General features: G+C 38.1%; 1 protein-coding gene across 2 annotated transcripts in view; it reads right to left on the bottom strand.

Annotated features, from left to right (window-relative positions):
* Positions 1-13285, bottom strand: part of ZDHHC21 (zinc finger DHHC-type palmitoyltransferase 21) — a 35468-nt gene extending 22183 nt beyond the window's left edge. The window contains exons 1-6 of one of the 2 annotated variants that reach the window (XM_056514471.1): positions 13248-13285; positions 10308-10401; positions 7362-7560; positions 6515-6613; positions 3680-3791; positions 2562-2700 (exon numbers count right to left, since the gene is read on the bottom strand). In XM_056514471.1, the coding sequence (XP_056370446.1) occupies positions 2562-2700; positions 3680-3791; positions 6515-6613; positions 7362-7515 (504 nt within the window). In that variant the 5' untranslated portion in view covers positions 7516-7560; positions 10308-10401; positions 13248-13285. Of the gene's footprint in view, positions 1-2561; positions 2701-3679; positions 3792-6514; positions 6614-7361; positions 7561-10307; positions 10402-12417; positions 13068-13247 lie in introns of those variants that run through there. The other variant, XM_056514470.1, reaches the window with a different exon arrangement.
* Between the last annotated feature and the right edge of the window lie 328 nt (positions 13286-13613).

Genomic DNA, 13613 nt, shown 5'->3' with positions numbered 1-13613 from the left:
GGCACAAACCTGTACAGCATCACATCCTTATCAACACTTTTAAAAGCAGCTTCATGGAACTCTGGTGTCATCTTCCAGGCACATATATTGCCTAGGCATGCCAACAAACTATTTCAGTTTTCTCTACTTCACTGTGTGCCCTTCCATTCTGCAGCTGAAAAACTGAGAAAGCTAAATACTACTCAGTGTTAAACTGCACTTAACGAAGGTCTGAACAGCCCAGACCTGCTGTGTCTAATGTTTTTCTGTATCATATAAACATATTTTTCTCTCTGGGTCACAGAATACTGTATACTATAGCACTGATCCACTTTTTAAAAGGAACAATTGAAGTGTTCACATACAGAAATTGATAAAATAAAATAAAAAAAAAACACAGATAAAACTAAACAAAACTAAGCAGAGCAAAATACTTTATTTCTTCCACAGCTCTCTGTAAACTTAGGCAGCCAAATAAAGGAACCTGATCCACACTTCAGGCAAACACATTAAAATAGGTTAAAAATAATTGTTGCACATTTATTCCCCCTCCTAACCTGTCACCTGTCAAAGGTTAGATATTAAAATTAGGCCTCTCTCCAAAAGATGTCAAATGAAACCAGTTATACTGGCAAGAACAAGTTTAATGCATATTCATACTCATTTTTTGAACCGTCATCATTAATAAATATTTATTATCACCTCTTTAGGTATTGTAAAATATCTGAAGTAAACATGATTTCCCTTTCCCTCTCTTGCACAGATCACCTCCAAGCAAATAATTTGATTACCCTACATACTACTTTTAAAAAGCAAGGCCAACAGACAGAACTTTGGCTCATTACCTAACACAATGTAATTACAGGAAGTAATACATTCAGGGAACACTCACAATAAAAAGGAAATACCCTACCATGACATTATGCTATTAGAAGCTAACAAGTCTGTTTCAGTGCCTATGGAAAGATGCTCCAAGCAGACAGCAAATTATGTTCTGTTACATATTTCTAGAGTCCCTTTAATGATTTAAATGGACGTATTGATGTAGATGGAAAAAAATAATAAAATTCCTTTAGAATACAAATTTTTTAAGGAATGAGTTACAATAACCCTCAACCTCAGAACATTCTACATAACAAAAACTGGATATCTATGAATTTGAATATAGCACTTTCATCAGTTTCGGATTATCCAAGGAATACAGTCTTCCTACACTTTCAGCTCTCCTTTGCCCTACCATCTTCACATACACTTTTATGGGAACATCACATCCACTTCAGACTGATACATGAACAAATAATAAGTCCGGAAGACTATGCCCCATCCTCTTCCAGAAGTAGAATTTTTCACAAAGTGAAATTCTTATATAATCTAGAATACAAAATCATATGACAAACTTTACTTGTTCAAAAAAATGGAAAATGGGACCTTCCTTACCCACAATGAAGGGTCAGGTTCCAGTAGCCTGGAAAGGTGAATATGACATCACCAGCAGAGAGTATGCCGGGATGTCACATTAATACAGAATTAAAAAATTTTCTGCACCTCAGTATTTGGAAAAAATCTCAACAAAATTTAGAGTGCAATGTCTGAGATGATCTTTTTCTCTTCACTTAAGACATCTGGAATGTTATTTAATTTTGAAAATGCTTTAAGCTTGTTTTCTAGGTTTTTCTCTTTAGTGTACTTGTATTTTGTTATAGTCCAGGACAAATACAAAGTTTATTTCAGATTTAGGCGAGAAGTCTTTATGTTTCTTCATAAGAAAGATGGGATGACAGTTTTCTTATAAAGAAGGAATTCTAACTTTGTTGTTCCAGCACTTTCAGGCACTGAGCAACTTTCAAGCAACCTTCTTCCAAATTCTGAATACTACAGATAACAGGCATAAATGAACAACAGATGGCAAGTTTACAATATAATTTTCATAGTGGAAGAAATTTCTTTATTTTTTACTCTACTCCAGTCAGTAAGTCCATTTTCTCTGTGTATACAACTGCCTTTTACTGATGACAAGACATGGAAATACTGTAACTATTTATATATAGTCCACATAAAACAAACCAAACTTAATTCTCCCTTAACCCACATAACCTCTTCAAAGCAACAGAAAATACTGCTACAAAACCAATGTATATTTTTCCCCTTGTAAAATGATCATGTGTTTTTCTCCTTTCTTAAAAAAATAGTATTAGCTTTTTAAAACATGATGTTAGTATAACTATATATCCTACATAAATCTACTTTGAAGAAAGTAAAAGGAAATTTGAATACATCTAAAGTAGTTACCTTACTTCTTTCCAGTACTCTCAATCGCTTCCAAAGAAAGCCATCTGGTTCTTCCCTCCTTTCCTAGATTTCTAAGAAAACTAGTGCTGTGTTTTAAACACACAGAAATCATACGCCCTTCCATAAAAACATTTTGTTACTTATCATAAATCAGCTTGCTTACTTAATAACGTACAGCTAGTTGAACTCTCCTAACTGACAGTGAAACTGACCCACCAAAGATGTGTAGTAATTAGATGCCAAAACAAATTACATTGCAATATTATTTGTTCACAGAGAAAACAGATTCTTACCCAGTTTTCTTTCTTTAGAGGCAAAAAGTAGTAGTAATGGCAGAAGTCAAGTATCAGCGTATAGGAACTAAGGATCTGGGTGTAGAAACACAGCTGTAAAAACAGCCAGTGATTGTCTTCACCAACACAATTATTAATCCTGCACAGAAACAAAGCGTACATATATAAAAACAGAAATACAAATACTTTAACACTAAGGTTATGATACTGTGTATAGAAGACTTTGTGACTGGTTATAGAGCAAACTACTGGATCCCTTGCACCACAACTTGAAGTGCAGGTTGCACTACTGAAATCATTGCTTAGAACAGGAGACACACTTCTGTATATTTTCATACAGCAAAGATACTGATGCAACTTTAAGTAAAGCTCTAGCAATAAAATTGGTTTTTTAAAGTCTTCAAAATTTCACAATAATATGTCTTATCTTCTGGTACTCAATACATTTCATGGGTTATGAACTACACAGAGTCTAAAAACTGGGAATACGAACAAATGTTTTAAAATAAATGTGATCACAGGCTACCCCAATAATAAAAAAATATGACTTAGAAACGAACCAAAGCCAGAGAAGGCAATACAGTCATGGCTATTCAGAAACTCCTTCTACATGAAGAGTAAAGGAAACACAAGCATTCTATCTTCATTAAGTACAAGATCAAAAACCTTTGAACTTGGAGCACAGTCTCCTTCACAGAAGTTACACGGATGCAATTTCATACAAGCATTGGCACAGACATCAGTACCAAGCTAAGACAGTGTGACAAAAGCACTATACTAGTAGTATTCTCTGAAGTACCAAAAACTTGATAAAAAAGGTAGTTTGAAAAACGGCTAATCCAACATAAGGGAATCCTGATGTCAATTCTGTCCTCTGCAGTTTGTTTTGCTAAAAATGACACCTCAGAACTACTTTCAGAAATGTTCTTACTTTTTACTCTGAGTTTTACTGGTAGATACAGGAAAACTCAAATTTATTACCTCCTTGCTTTAAATGCCTAAATGATTAAGCACCACTGGGAAAGAAACAGGAAAAATGCGCAGCAGGCAACACCACAAATTTCAAAATGTTTCACTAAAACAACAGTAAAGTATTAGAAGAGATGTCCTGGTTTTACCATGGACAGTGGTGATCCATCCTCCTCACACAATGTCCACAGCGACTGCAGTGGTGTGAACGCTTTGGTCTCATCATATTGCATTTGTAGCACAACTCCCAACGTTCTCGTTCTAGGTGAAAACGTAAAGACACATTAGAGAGATTCAAACTCAGTAATGTGTGCTCATAATAAATCTGTATGCTTGCAATTCTAATTAAAAAAACAAATCTTACTATGATCTGAGAAGGATAAGCACCACATAAAAGGTTTTTCCCACTGTGACCTTAATTAAACTGGAAGATACTACTGCTACTCTGTGCCAGTTTCCTTCTCCAAAATGCTCTCTCTTCCTATAAATTTCTACAAAGTAATTATTACAGAACAGAAGCTGTGACTCAGACAAGGAAGACTGTAACTCAATTATTTCCTTACACCTCTACTGTGAAAAAAATTATCTGCTAGACAGAATCAGGATACAATCTCACTGTTATTCCAGAACCTCCTGAGGAAATACTTCTACTGCCAGCTAACTAAAATATGACACACAATGAACACTACAGGAGCACCTTCCATCTCAAATGCTTCCAAAGCATTTTAAAGACATGCATATCGCCATATGCAATTTTACACATAAGGCGATCAAAAAAAGAGAGAGAGAACAGGCTTGTATTTACAAATATATACTATTTTTAAATTACTAATGCAAGATTTTTTAAAAGCTAATCTCCAGAGATACTGAGTAGCCAAAAGTATACCAGGAGTACTATTGTTCAGATTGCCTATTATTTATCACAAATTGCACCACGCAAATTAGAGGAATTCTTTGAAAATGAAAAGTCAAATTATATGCTCAAAAATTTCATCTTCACATGGGAAACAAGAAAGATTAACACTAAATAATTCCAGTCACAAAAGCAGGTATTTTCTGTCTTTAAGGAAAATGGGTGAAAGACTGAGAAACTTAAAATACTTTGGCCGTTCAACTTTGCTTCTACCTAAATGAACTGGTTTTGAGGCACAAAAATTTGTCAAATCTCAGGGATAGACAGAAAAAAGGGAAAAAAGCTTAATATTTACAGTAGGACATTCTGAAATCTTATACTGTAAAACACTACCCCCATGTAAACAAAATTAAGTTATATTTAGCACTTCTGAGCCACCTGCAGGCTGCTCTAATCTGGTCTTTCTTGTTGAAAAATAACATTTGGACACCGGAAGTAAAGAAGCCCAATATCTGAGATCATTAAACTAGTAATAATGACAGATGGAAACTGATTTACAATCTGTTCCCATAAACCCAGTGTCACAAAGGTGTCACTCACTAATAGGGTAGCTACCAGCAGAGTTCAGAAACACCCCAACTCATTTTTTAGCACAATTTACACTATGCAAAAATGTATCCTCCTGTCAGCCTAGAGAATACCAGAGAATTGAAGTGCTACCTCCAAAAGTACAAACCCCCTGATATATCACATAACAAATCAAAATATCAAAGTCATGACCTAGCCTAAATATTTCACCTTCAGAAGTATTTGTACTACTGCAATGTGGACTGAATGGAGCATGCAAAAGTTGGAGAGCTATGCAAAGAAATACCTTAAATTAGAAAAAAAAAATTTGTGTACAAAAACAATTTGCACTGCTCCTGGAATTTTGAAGGTAAATGAAAACTCCAGTATAAATGTAACTCTCTGTAACTAGCAAGAGTCTTCATTTGACTCTTCATTGAAGAGTCTTCACAGCTCATGTTGCTTTTCCGGCAGCAAAAACACTGACTCCAGAAGCCAACTCTCAAACACCTGATGTTTTACTGGATAAATGATCAGCAGCCAGAAGCAGAAACAACACTGGCATGAGATTTTCTGCAACTACTGTTGACACATCTGAAATCCCAGGGAGGTGCACCCTTTCTACGATCATACCATTAGCACTAATGCTGAAAAGATCATGTTTCCAAACACATCACCCTAGATTTTCAGTAACATCAGGAAGAGAGAGAAAAATTTTATTCTGGGCATTTACCACATCTCAAGACACAACTGAAGTATTCACCCTTAATGTAAGGGATACACTTTCTTCATTAGTGAAAGATACCTGTTAATGCAACAAATCTCATGCTGTTTAACAGCCCTATTTCATTCTCAACTCCTCAGTAAAAGCTCTATGATTAGATAATAGCACCCAACAGTTCATAAAAATACTGTCTTTCTCTGTGGAGAATCATTAAGGTTTTAAATTTTCTCCAGCTTCTGGAGCACTGGATATTGTACAGGAATTGTAGGACAAATTTTCAAGGACAGAAAGGACTCGCTCCATTAAGCTGCTACTTTGTAGAAATGCAGTGTAATTAGGACCACGGTTTGAGGTCATAAGACTCTGGGAAAAAAAAAAGAGTAAAAAACACATAGGTAAAATCCAGCATAGCAAAACTCTCTCCCACCATTTCCAACACTGTACAAATTTTATTAGACAAAAGCTATAGAATTAAAATCACTACCCAGCTCTATACATTTTTATTAAATATTATCAAGTTAGTAGTATATGCAATATGTTTGAAAGTCTAGAATGCAAAAAAATTCTTCCCATGGAAAAATATCCTAGCAGAAGGTCCTACACAACTGAACTTTCTGGTTTAGAAAGTTCTGGTTTACGGGTTTTAGAAAAAGAAGTTTTGAGATTACACAAGGAAAAGTCCAGAAATTTAAAACTTAAAAACAGTGACATACTAACTTTATCCAGCAGAGACAGTTCATAGTTTCCATTCAATCTCAGAAAGTCAGAGAATGTATTCCTAATAATTTTGAGGTTATTAAAATAACCTTCATTCAATTATATAGAAACAATTTAACATACCTGTAATTGGTATCTTTGGGTTTTCAGGCAGTTTTCCTGGATCTGCTACTGAGGCTCTAAACAATGAAGCTATACAAAACAATGAGCAGAAGTAATAACCTAAAAAAATAAATAAGCATTTTTTAGTCTTTTTCATATGTACAAAGTACACTGTAACAAAAATGCAAATACTCCAGCTGGAAAATACTCAGCCTTCTCATTCAATTCCAGATATAGCCTTCATATTAAGCAAACAACATTAAGTACTCCCTAATATAATAGAGTGAAAATAGCAGTTAACAGCTCTCATAGCACCAGCAGGTGCTATTATGACCATACTTCTGTTTTAAGAAGTTCCTCCACTGTCTTACCACATAAGCACCAATCATACCACACCTCAAACTCTCCACATGAAAAATATTCCCAATAATGCATCTTTACCTTCAAGTTTGTTCCAGACATAATTCAAGCCTTCTCCCCAGCAAACCCATCAGCAGAACTTGTCTGAGCTAACTCACATAGAGATGTATGACAAAACTAACAAAATTTAGTTTGTTGCCAATCATCAGTACTATCACACCAAATTCTGACAGGCACGCACGTGAAATCCTGTCAACAAGTTCTAAGTACAGGACCTGAAAGCCACATTCAGGCTTCCACAAAAACAAGTTCTACAATAATACCTGTGAAATGCAGTGTCTCAGATTCTCAGAACACTAGAATGTAGGATACATCCACTACTTTTACACTTTATCTTACCTTCTGTTTTAACTTTCACCCTAGTTTTCACTTTCTGACAGGAATTTTTTTTTATGTATGTTAAGCAGAGACACTATTTCATTAGTAGAAATAAGTTAAAATTACTTACACAAAACGGCCACAACTGAAATATTTCCCTCTTCATAATGAGGAAAAAGGATGACCTTTGGAATGAAGATTGTATTGTACAGCCAGACGAAGATAATTAGGCCCATGCAGAACCAACCCTGAGGGTCAACCACAAAGTGAATTCGTTGCCCCATCGAAGACAAACAGGTAATAAATTGTCACAACTAAGGAAGATAATTCTAAAGAGATAAATAAAAAATATAAAGAAAAAAAAAGAGTAAATTAATTACAGTACAGTACAACCTATAGGGTTCATACATTCAAATCCATACATTCAAGTAAGAAAAAGTCTGTCAGCTGTTGATTCAAGAAATTATATAAAAATTTATAAACATTTCACATACATTTTTCAAGCACCAGGTAGCAAAACATTTTATTATCTCATTCACTATTTATATCTGGCTAAAAAGTAACATTTATCACCAAGATGCAAGTAAAACTACTACTTGGGAAAACTATTAAGTAATAGGTAAAGCAGCAACTGTCATCAGGTGGCAGCAGCAAAGAATACTCTTCCAAACCAAAGTAAAAAGATTGCAAAGCAAATAAGAAATATTAGGAATTATTTACGTTCCACAAAGATTCACTCCACCTATCTATTATAGTCTCCTCCTATATTTCATGTTGTGTTCTTAAAGATTTTATGCTAAAATAGCAAAAAGCTTCACCAAGAATTTGGTGTTTCCTTGCTTAAAAAACCTCCATCATGACATTAATAGCAAACCAAGGGAGAGTCTTTACCCTGACATGACTCACATAGATTATTAAAAATATAATGCAATACAACATTTTCTATTAATCACATTTAAAACATCATGGTTTCCAACCTTATATTTTAGTGGGCTGGGTTCCTTTTGGTTTTAGACTGACGAAACCTCATCAAGTCCCACAATGTGAACTTCTGAGCTTCATAAACTGATCTCCATAAGAACACAGCACTGTCCTAACAGCTTTTCAGAACAACTAGCAGGGGAGGGATTACTACTGTTATTTTTTTTGTCAGACTATCTTCATACACATATTTTATTATTGCAACACACACGTAAATCCCAATCTACTCTCTTACCCATTAGTTTCCCCAATTTCTGAGTTTCAGGAATCTTGTCCATTTCTGGTACATTTCTTTCCATTCCTTTCAGCTTCTAGTTGTTGCATTGAAATTTCATTTATCTGTTTCCAGGGGTTTAGCTTACTTGTTTCATGTTTGACTGTCCTCAATTGCATTCAAAATTTCTTTATTTAAAACTATTCACAAATTTCATTAATGTCTTCTTTTCTTCCTTTTTAGATGTCTAATCAAAATCACTTTTAAACAAGCTGTCATTTCTCCACTCTCCTTTGCGTTATTTATCACAACCCTTTATTTGCTATCTTCTAATGTAACAGTGTTCCCATTCAAGTATCACAGAGTAATAAATGTTTTTATTTTTATTGTAAAAAAATGGAAGTCCCTAACATTTGCTTTTAGAACCATATTGTATATTTAATAAAGCTCCTGTGCTTGTTTTTAAGATCATGATAAAACCTTTTTAGGCCTATAATCTCTCTTAATATCTAGCAGGCATGCATTACTGGCTCTTTCACGATGGTATCAATACACTATACACTTATGTACAGACTCCAGACATAAAATGATGTGGTACTATACTACTGAATCTGCCAGTTTTTAATGTTTCTCTGTGGTACGCTAGCTGTGGAAACCAGCAGGTTTCCAAAAAAAAAAAACATTTTATATACTCCTAAGCATGCACTGATGAAGGACACATCTCATCAAGCACACAAGCTGAGGGAGGTGAGAAAACTCCACATTCAGGGGTACTGAAAAGGAGACAGACCAGATCCCCACCAAGCTCCTGCAGCTACGGAAACCACCACTGCACTAGAAGAAGCAGACAGAGCCTCAGATTGTCAAGCCCAACATGGAGATGCAGAGTGCAGCAAGGTCTGGGAGCCTCTGAGCTCCAGCACCAAGAGGACAGCTCCCGTTCCACCCGCAGCTCTGATCTCCAGAGCAGGCTCTCAGACATGGCAGCACACTTGGACAGAAGCTCTGTCTGCCCCTCAGCCATCCGTGCCTGAGTCCTACAGCAGTATGGGAAGTGTGGAGTAAGGAACAGTGGTGGGTCCCTGCTTCTGGGACAAGTCAAGATGGAAGTGTAGAGGACAAAAGACTTACTCTGAGCGAGGGAGAATCAGATTAACAAATTTTTAAGTGAACTGGACCTAACACTTCCATGTAACCTGCTAAGGTCCAACCAGAGTGCTGAGAAAGCTGGTCCTGTCATTGTGAAGTCATTCTGAACTACGTTTGGAAGTTTTATGACGTTCCAAAGACTCAGGAAAACAACTGGCAATGAAAACCCTGTTTTCAAGGACAAGTAGGAGGAGACAGGCAACTACAGACCTACTAGCATCACCCTGTTCCCTGGGAAGGTGAAGGAAACAATCGTGGAAACTATGTCCAAATACAAGGACAAGAAGGTGATGGAGAGTAATCACCACTGAATTTACAAAGGGAAAATCATACAGACTGACAGAACCACAGAGGCCAAAAAAACCAAATGTGGCCAGAAATACAGCTGACCACTGAGGAATCCATCTGTTTTCCATCCTACCAGAGCAGCAGAGATTCCATGACTACACAGCACATCCTCATAATGGGAAATAATGTCTCAAGAAAAAAAATAGAGAGATGTAATCACTGAAATACTTGCTCCTGAGTGACCTATTTGTACGATGTATGAGCAATAAGCAGTAAGAGAGATTCAGGAGAAAACAGTAAGAATGCCTACCAAGAAAATATATCCCAAATTCTTAATCCTCAGTGACTTATTTTTGCCTGCATGATCACATTCACTTCTATAATTACAAAAAAAAAAAAAAAAAAAAATTAAAAAACAAACATCAGCCACCCCCAAAACAATACCTTGGATGGCAAATTCCACAACTAAGCCAAAAACTATGCAAATATAGGCCTCACTCTCAGGACAGGGTGGTTTTTCCTCTGTCGTCTATATCTTCTGAAAGAGAAAGAAAACAGTGTGATACACAAACAACCATTATCATTTGTTTGAAAGGCAGCTGTCTATTCTGTTTTTCAAACTCCACCTTACTTACTGAGTAGAGTTGTCTCCAAACTGACACATTAATTCTAACTAGAATTCTTCACATTTAACTCTAGGCCATTTTCATAATTTTAATATATATTTAAAAGTATGTAAGGGTTCAGAGAAAGGTCTATGTAAAACTGAACGACTGCCAGTGTATTTCAGTTATACACATTTGCTTCTTGTCTACTATTAAATTTTTTAGTAAATTTTTATAGATTTCATTATACTTTGTCAGCAATAGCAAATAAATGATGTTAATATATTGACTTACTCTGGCAAAGTGAGGTTTTTTCCCTCTCTCTCTTGGTTTATGCACCATGCATAAATATATAAAATGGGAGGAATAAATAAAAACTGAGATTCAAAATCTGATAACTAGGAAGTATTAGATGAAAATTTAAGTCACAAAGTGAATTTATTACTCTTTCAAATACAGTGTCAAAAAAAAGTGGTAACGGATCTCACGTAATTTTGTTCTTCAAAATTCATAATTTCAAATCAGAAAAACTACAATATACAAAGAAAAAACTCTATGAGAAGGTTTAAAACAAATAAATTGAGGGAAACAATTAAATGATTCATATCTGTATGCATTCTGTACATACAAGCAATTAAATTATTCAAGCAAAGCAATTTTCCAATGAAATAATTTAGGAGAAAATACAGAGCACTAATGTCAGAAGGTTTTGTGGTTTTCTTCCCTTGCACCCTAATTTACAGATATTTCTTCAAATAAACAATTCAAATATAAGCCATTTGAAAGCCAACAGTAGCTGTGCCTATGAAAAGCTTCAGCTGCACCAAAACACAACTGAGTCTTTCCTATATGATCAGGAATTGTTCTTGCCTTTCCAAAAAAATACTTTTATTACAGGATACCTGGACAACTTTTTCCAAAACTTTTTCTTTCTCCACAGTTCCATCAATAATAAACTAAGTATTTTGTTCACTACAATCACCTGCAACATGACTCTATGTGTGACATCCACAGGATATTGAGACCACAGAATGAGTCAGGCAGGCAGAAAGTCAATTCCAAGGAAGGAGAAAGCATTGTGCTAACCAGCTAATGTGAAATATAAATTGCTTTAATGGACTCAATTGAACACAACCTTATAAAAGTAAAAAGTACACAATTTTGCATCAAGATTGTCCCAAAACATACTTAGAAAACTGTATTTCATAAATACACCCAACATAAGCAGTACCCAATTTATCATCCTAAGAAGCACAAGTCAGCTCTGGGGACATCCCATTTTTTGCACCTTCATGGGTGTTGCTCTGATACACAACTAGAAACCGTGCCTCACTTTAGCCCTGCTCATTAAGGAAAGTGTCTTCTGAAATGTAGTAACTTGCAGAACTTTTTTCACAAATCACTGGAAAAGCGCAGAATAACACAAATCAGTAACTTATTGTATTGTTTGCTGTGAAACACAATTTTAAGACTCTACACAAACTGAACAATACTATGCTCTATAACACATATTTTGGAGCAGAAAAAACACCATTTTCTAAAACGGCTGTGTCCTAAGCAAGTCAGAAAAAGGAACAGAGAGTAAAAACACAAGACAGCCACACTTCTCATAATATTTGTGATAAATAAGGCAAGGCAGCAACAATCAACAGCCTTCCCCAATTTCTGGATCTAGCTGCATTTTTACACCAGTCAGTTTCCTGAAATCTGAAGAGCAACTGCAAAGATTACTGGTACTAAAACTAAAAATACACTTCAACAGGAAAAAACAAGGAGGACTTGAACCAATCAACTAAACTTCTTTCACAAACTAGATTTTAGTCACGTCAGGTTTTCAAGTGTCAGAATAGAATTGTCATCAAGCTTTTTGATACTCTTTAGAATGGGTATCTGAATAACCAGTTAACAAAAGCAACAGCACGTTTTTGCTATGACAAACCCCCACACACCTGGCATTTCTCGTGTTTATATAATGCGTGGTTGCACTGGAGATCTTGGCAGTTGTTAAGTGGCTCTTGGGAAGTTTGTTGAGGCAGGCAAAACATTCCCACCCAGTTACCCTTCGTTGATAAGATCTAGGAAAGCACATCTGTAAACACCTACTGCATGCAGAAAAAATGTCACTCGGGCTTGGAGAGGGATGTGGCTTGACATTAACATGGGCACACCTTACCCTCCTTATCACAAGTCCGTGAAAACTATCTTCACCTACTGCTGACCAAACAGCCACTCGTAGACAGACAATGGATGTTACATTAACAGCACTACAGTTTGGATCATCAGTCTGAGGGGAACGAAGACCTGCTATTTCATCTGGAGCTGGAAAATGAAAGTGTGAAACCAACAGAGGCCAAAGCCAACGCACTTCCTTGTGCTGCGCTGCTGAACACACAGCGACCAAAACCGCGTGCCTCGCCTACTACCGCCTCAACACCAGCAAAAGCCCTCGTCCTCCTCCTCCTCCTCCTCCTCCTCCTCTGCAGGGCAACCGGCACGCTGCAGTGCACGACAGCGGCAGCAGCATCCCTTATTTCACAGCTGGGGAAATACCGGCCAGCCTGCCCAGGGCTGCCCTACCCAGATCCCAGCACAGGCAGGAGCAGCGCTGGAGGGGAGGCGCAGCGATGGAGGAAGCCCCGCGGCGCCGCCGCTGCCGGTGCCGGTGTTGCCGTCCCCAGCCCTTCCCTCCCTTCCCGCCCTCCCGGCCCGGCCCGGCCCGCTCCCGGCGGAACGGGGGTCGCGCGCGCCGCTCCCCGCCCGGGCACGCGGCGGAACCAACCGTGGGCTTCCGCCGCTCCAGCCGCGCGTGCGCGCTGCGAGTGCCCGGCGGGCGGGACCGCGCCCCGCGGGGAGGGAGCGGCGGGGGCAGAGCCGGCATTGGAGCCCGCCCGAGCCCGGCCGGCTGCCCCTCACGGCTGGCTGCCCCTCGGCATTAGAGCCCGCCCGAGCCCGGCTGCCGCTCGGCCGCGGAGCCCGGCCGGCTGCCCCTCACGGCCGGCTGCCCCTCGGCATTGGAGCCCGCCCGAGCCCGGCCGGCCTGAGCCTGCCCCTCACGGCCGGCTGCCCCTCACGGCCGGCTCGCCTCGGGTGCGGGAGGCGCGCACACGGCGGGCGCGGCGCTGCTCGGTGCCTCGCCTCCCGCGCG

The sequence above is a fragment of the Oenanthe melanoleuca genome, chromosome Z, assembly GCF_029582105.1.
Source record: "Oenanthe melanoleuca isolate GR-GAL-2019-014 chromosome Z, OMel1.0, whole genome shotgun sequence".
NCBI classification, from domain to species: domain Eukaryota; kingdom Metazoa; phylum Chordata; class Aves; order Passeriformes; family Muscicapidae; genus Oenanthe; species Oenanthe melanoleuca.
Note: the sequence above shows the minus strand (reverse complement) of the source record. Positions and strands in the feature narration are given on the sequence as shown.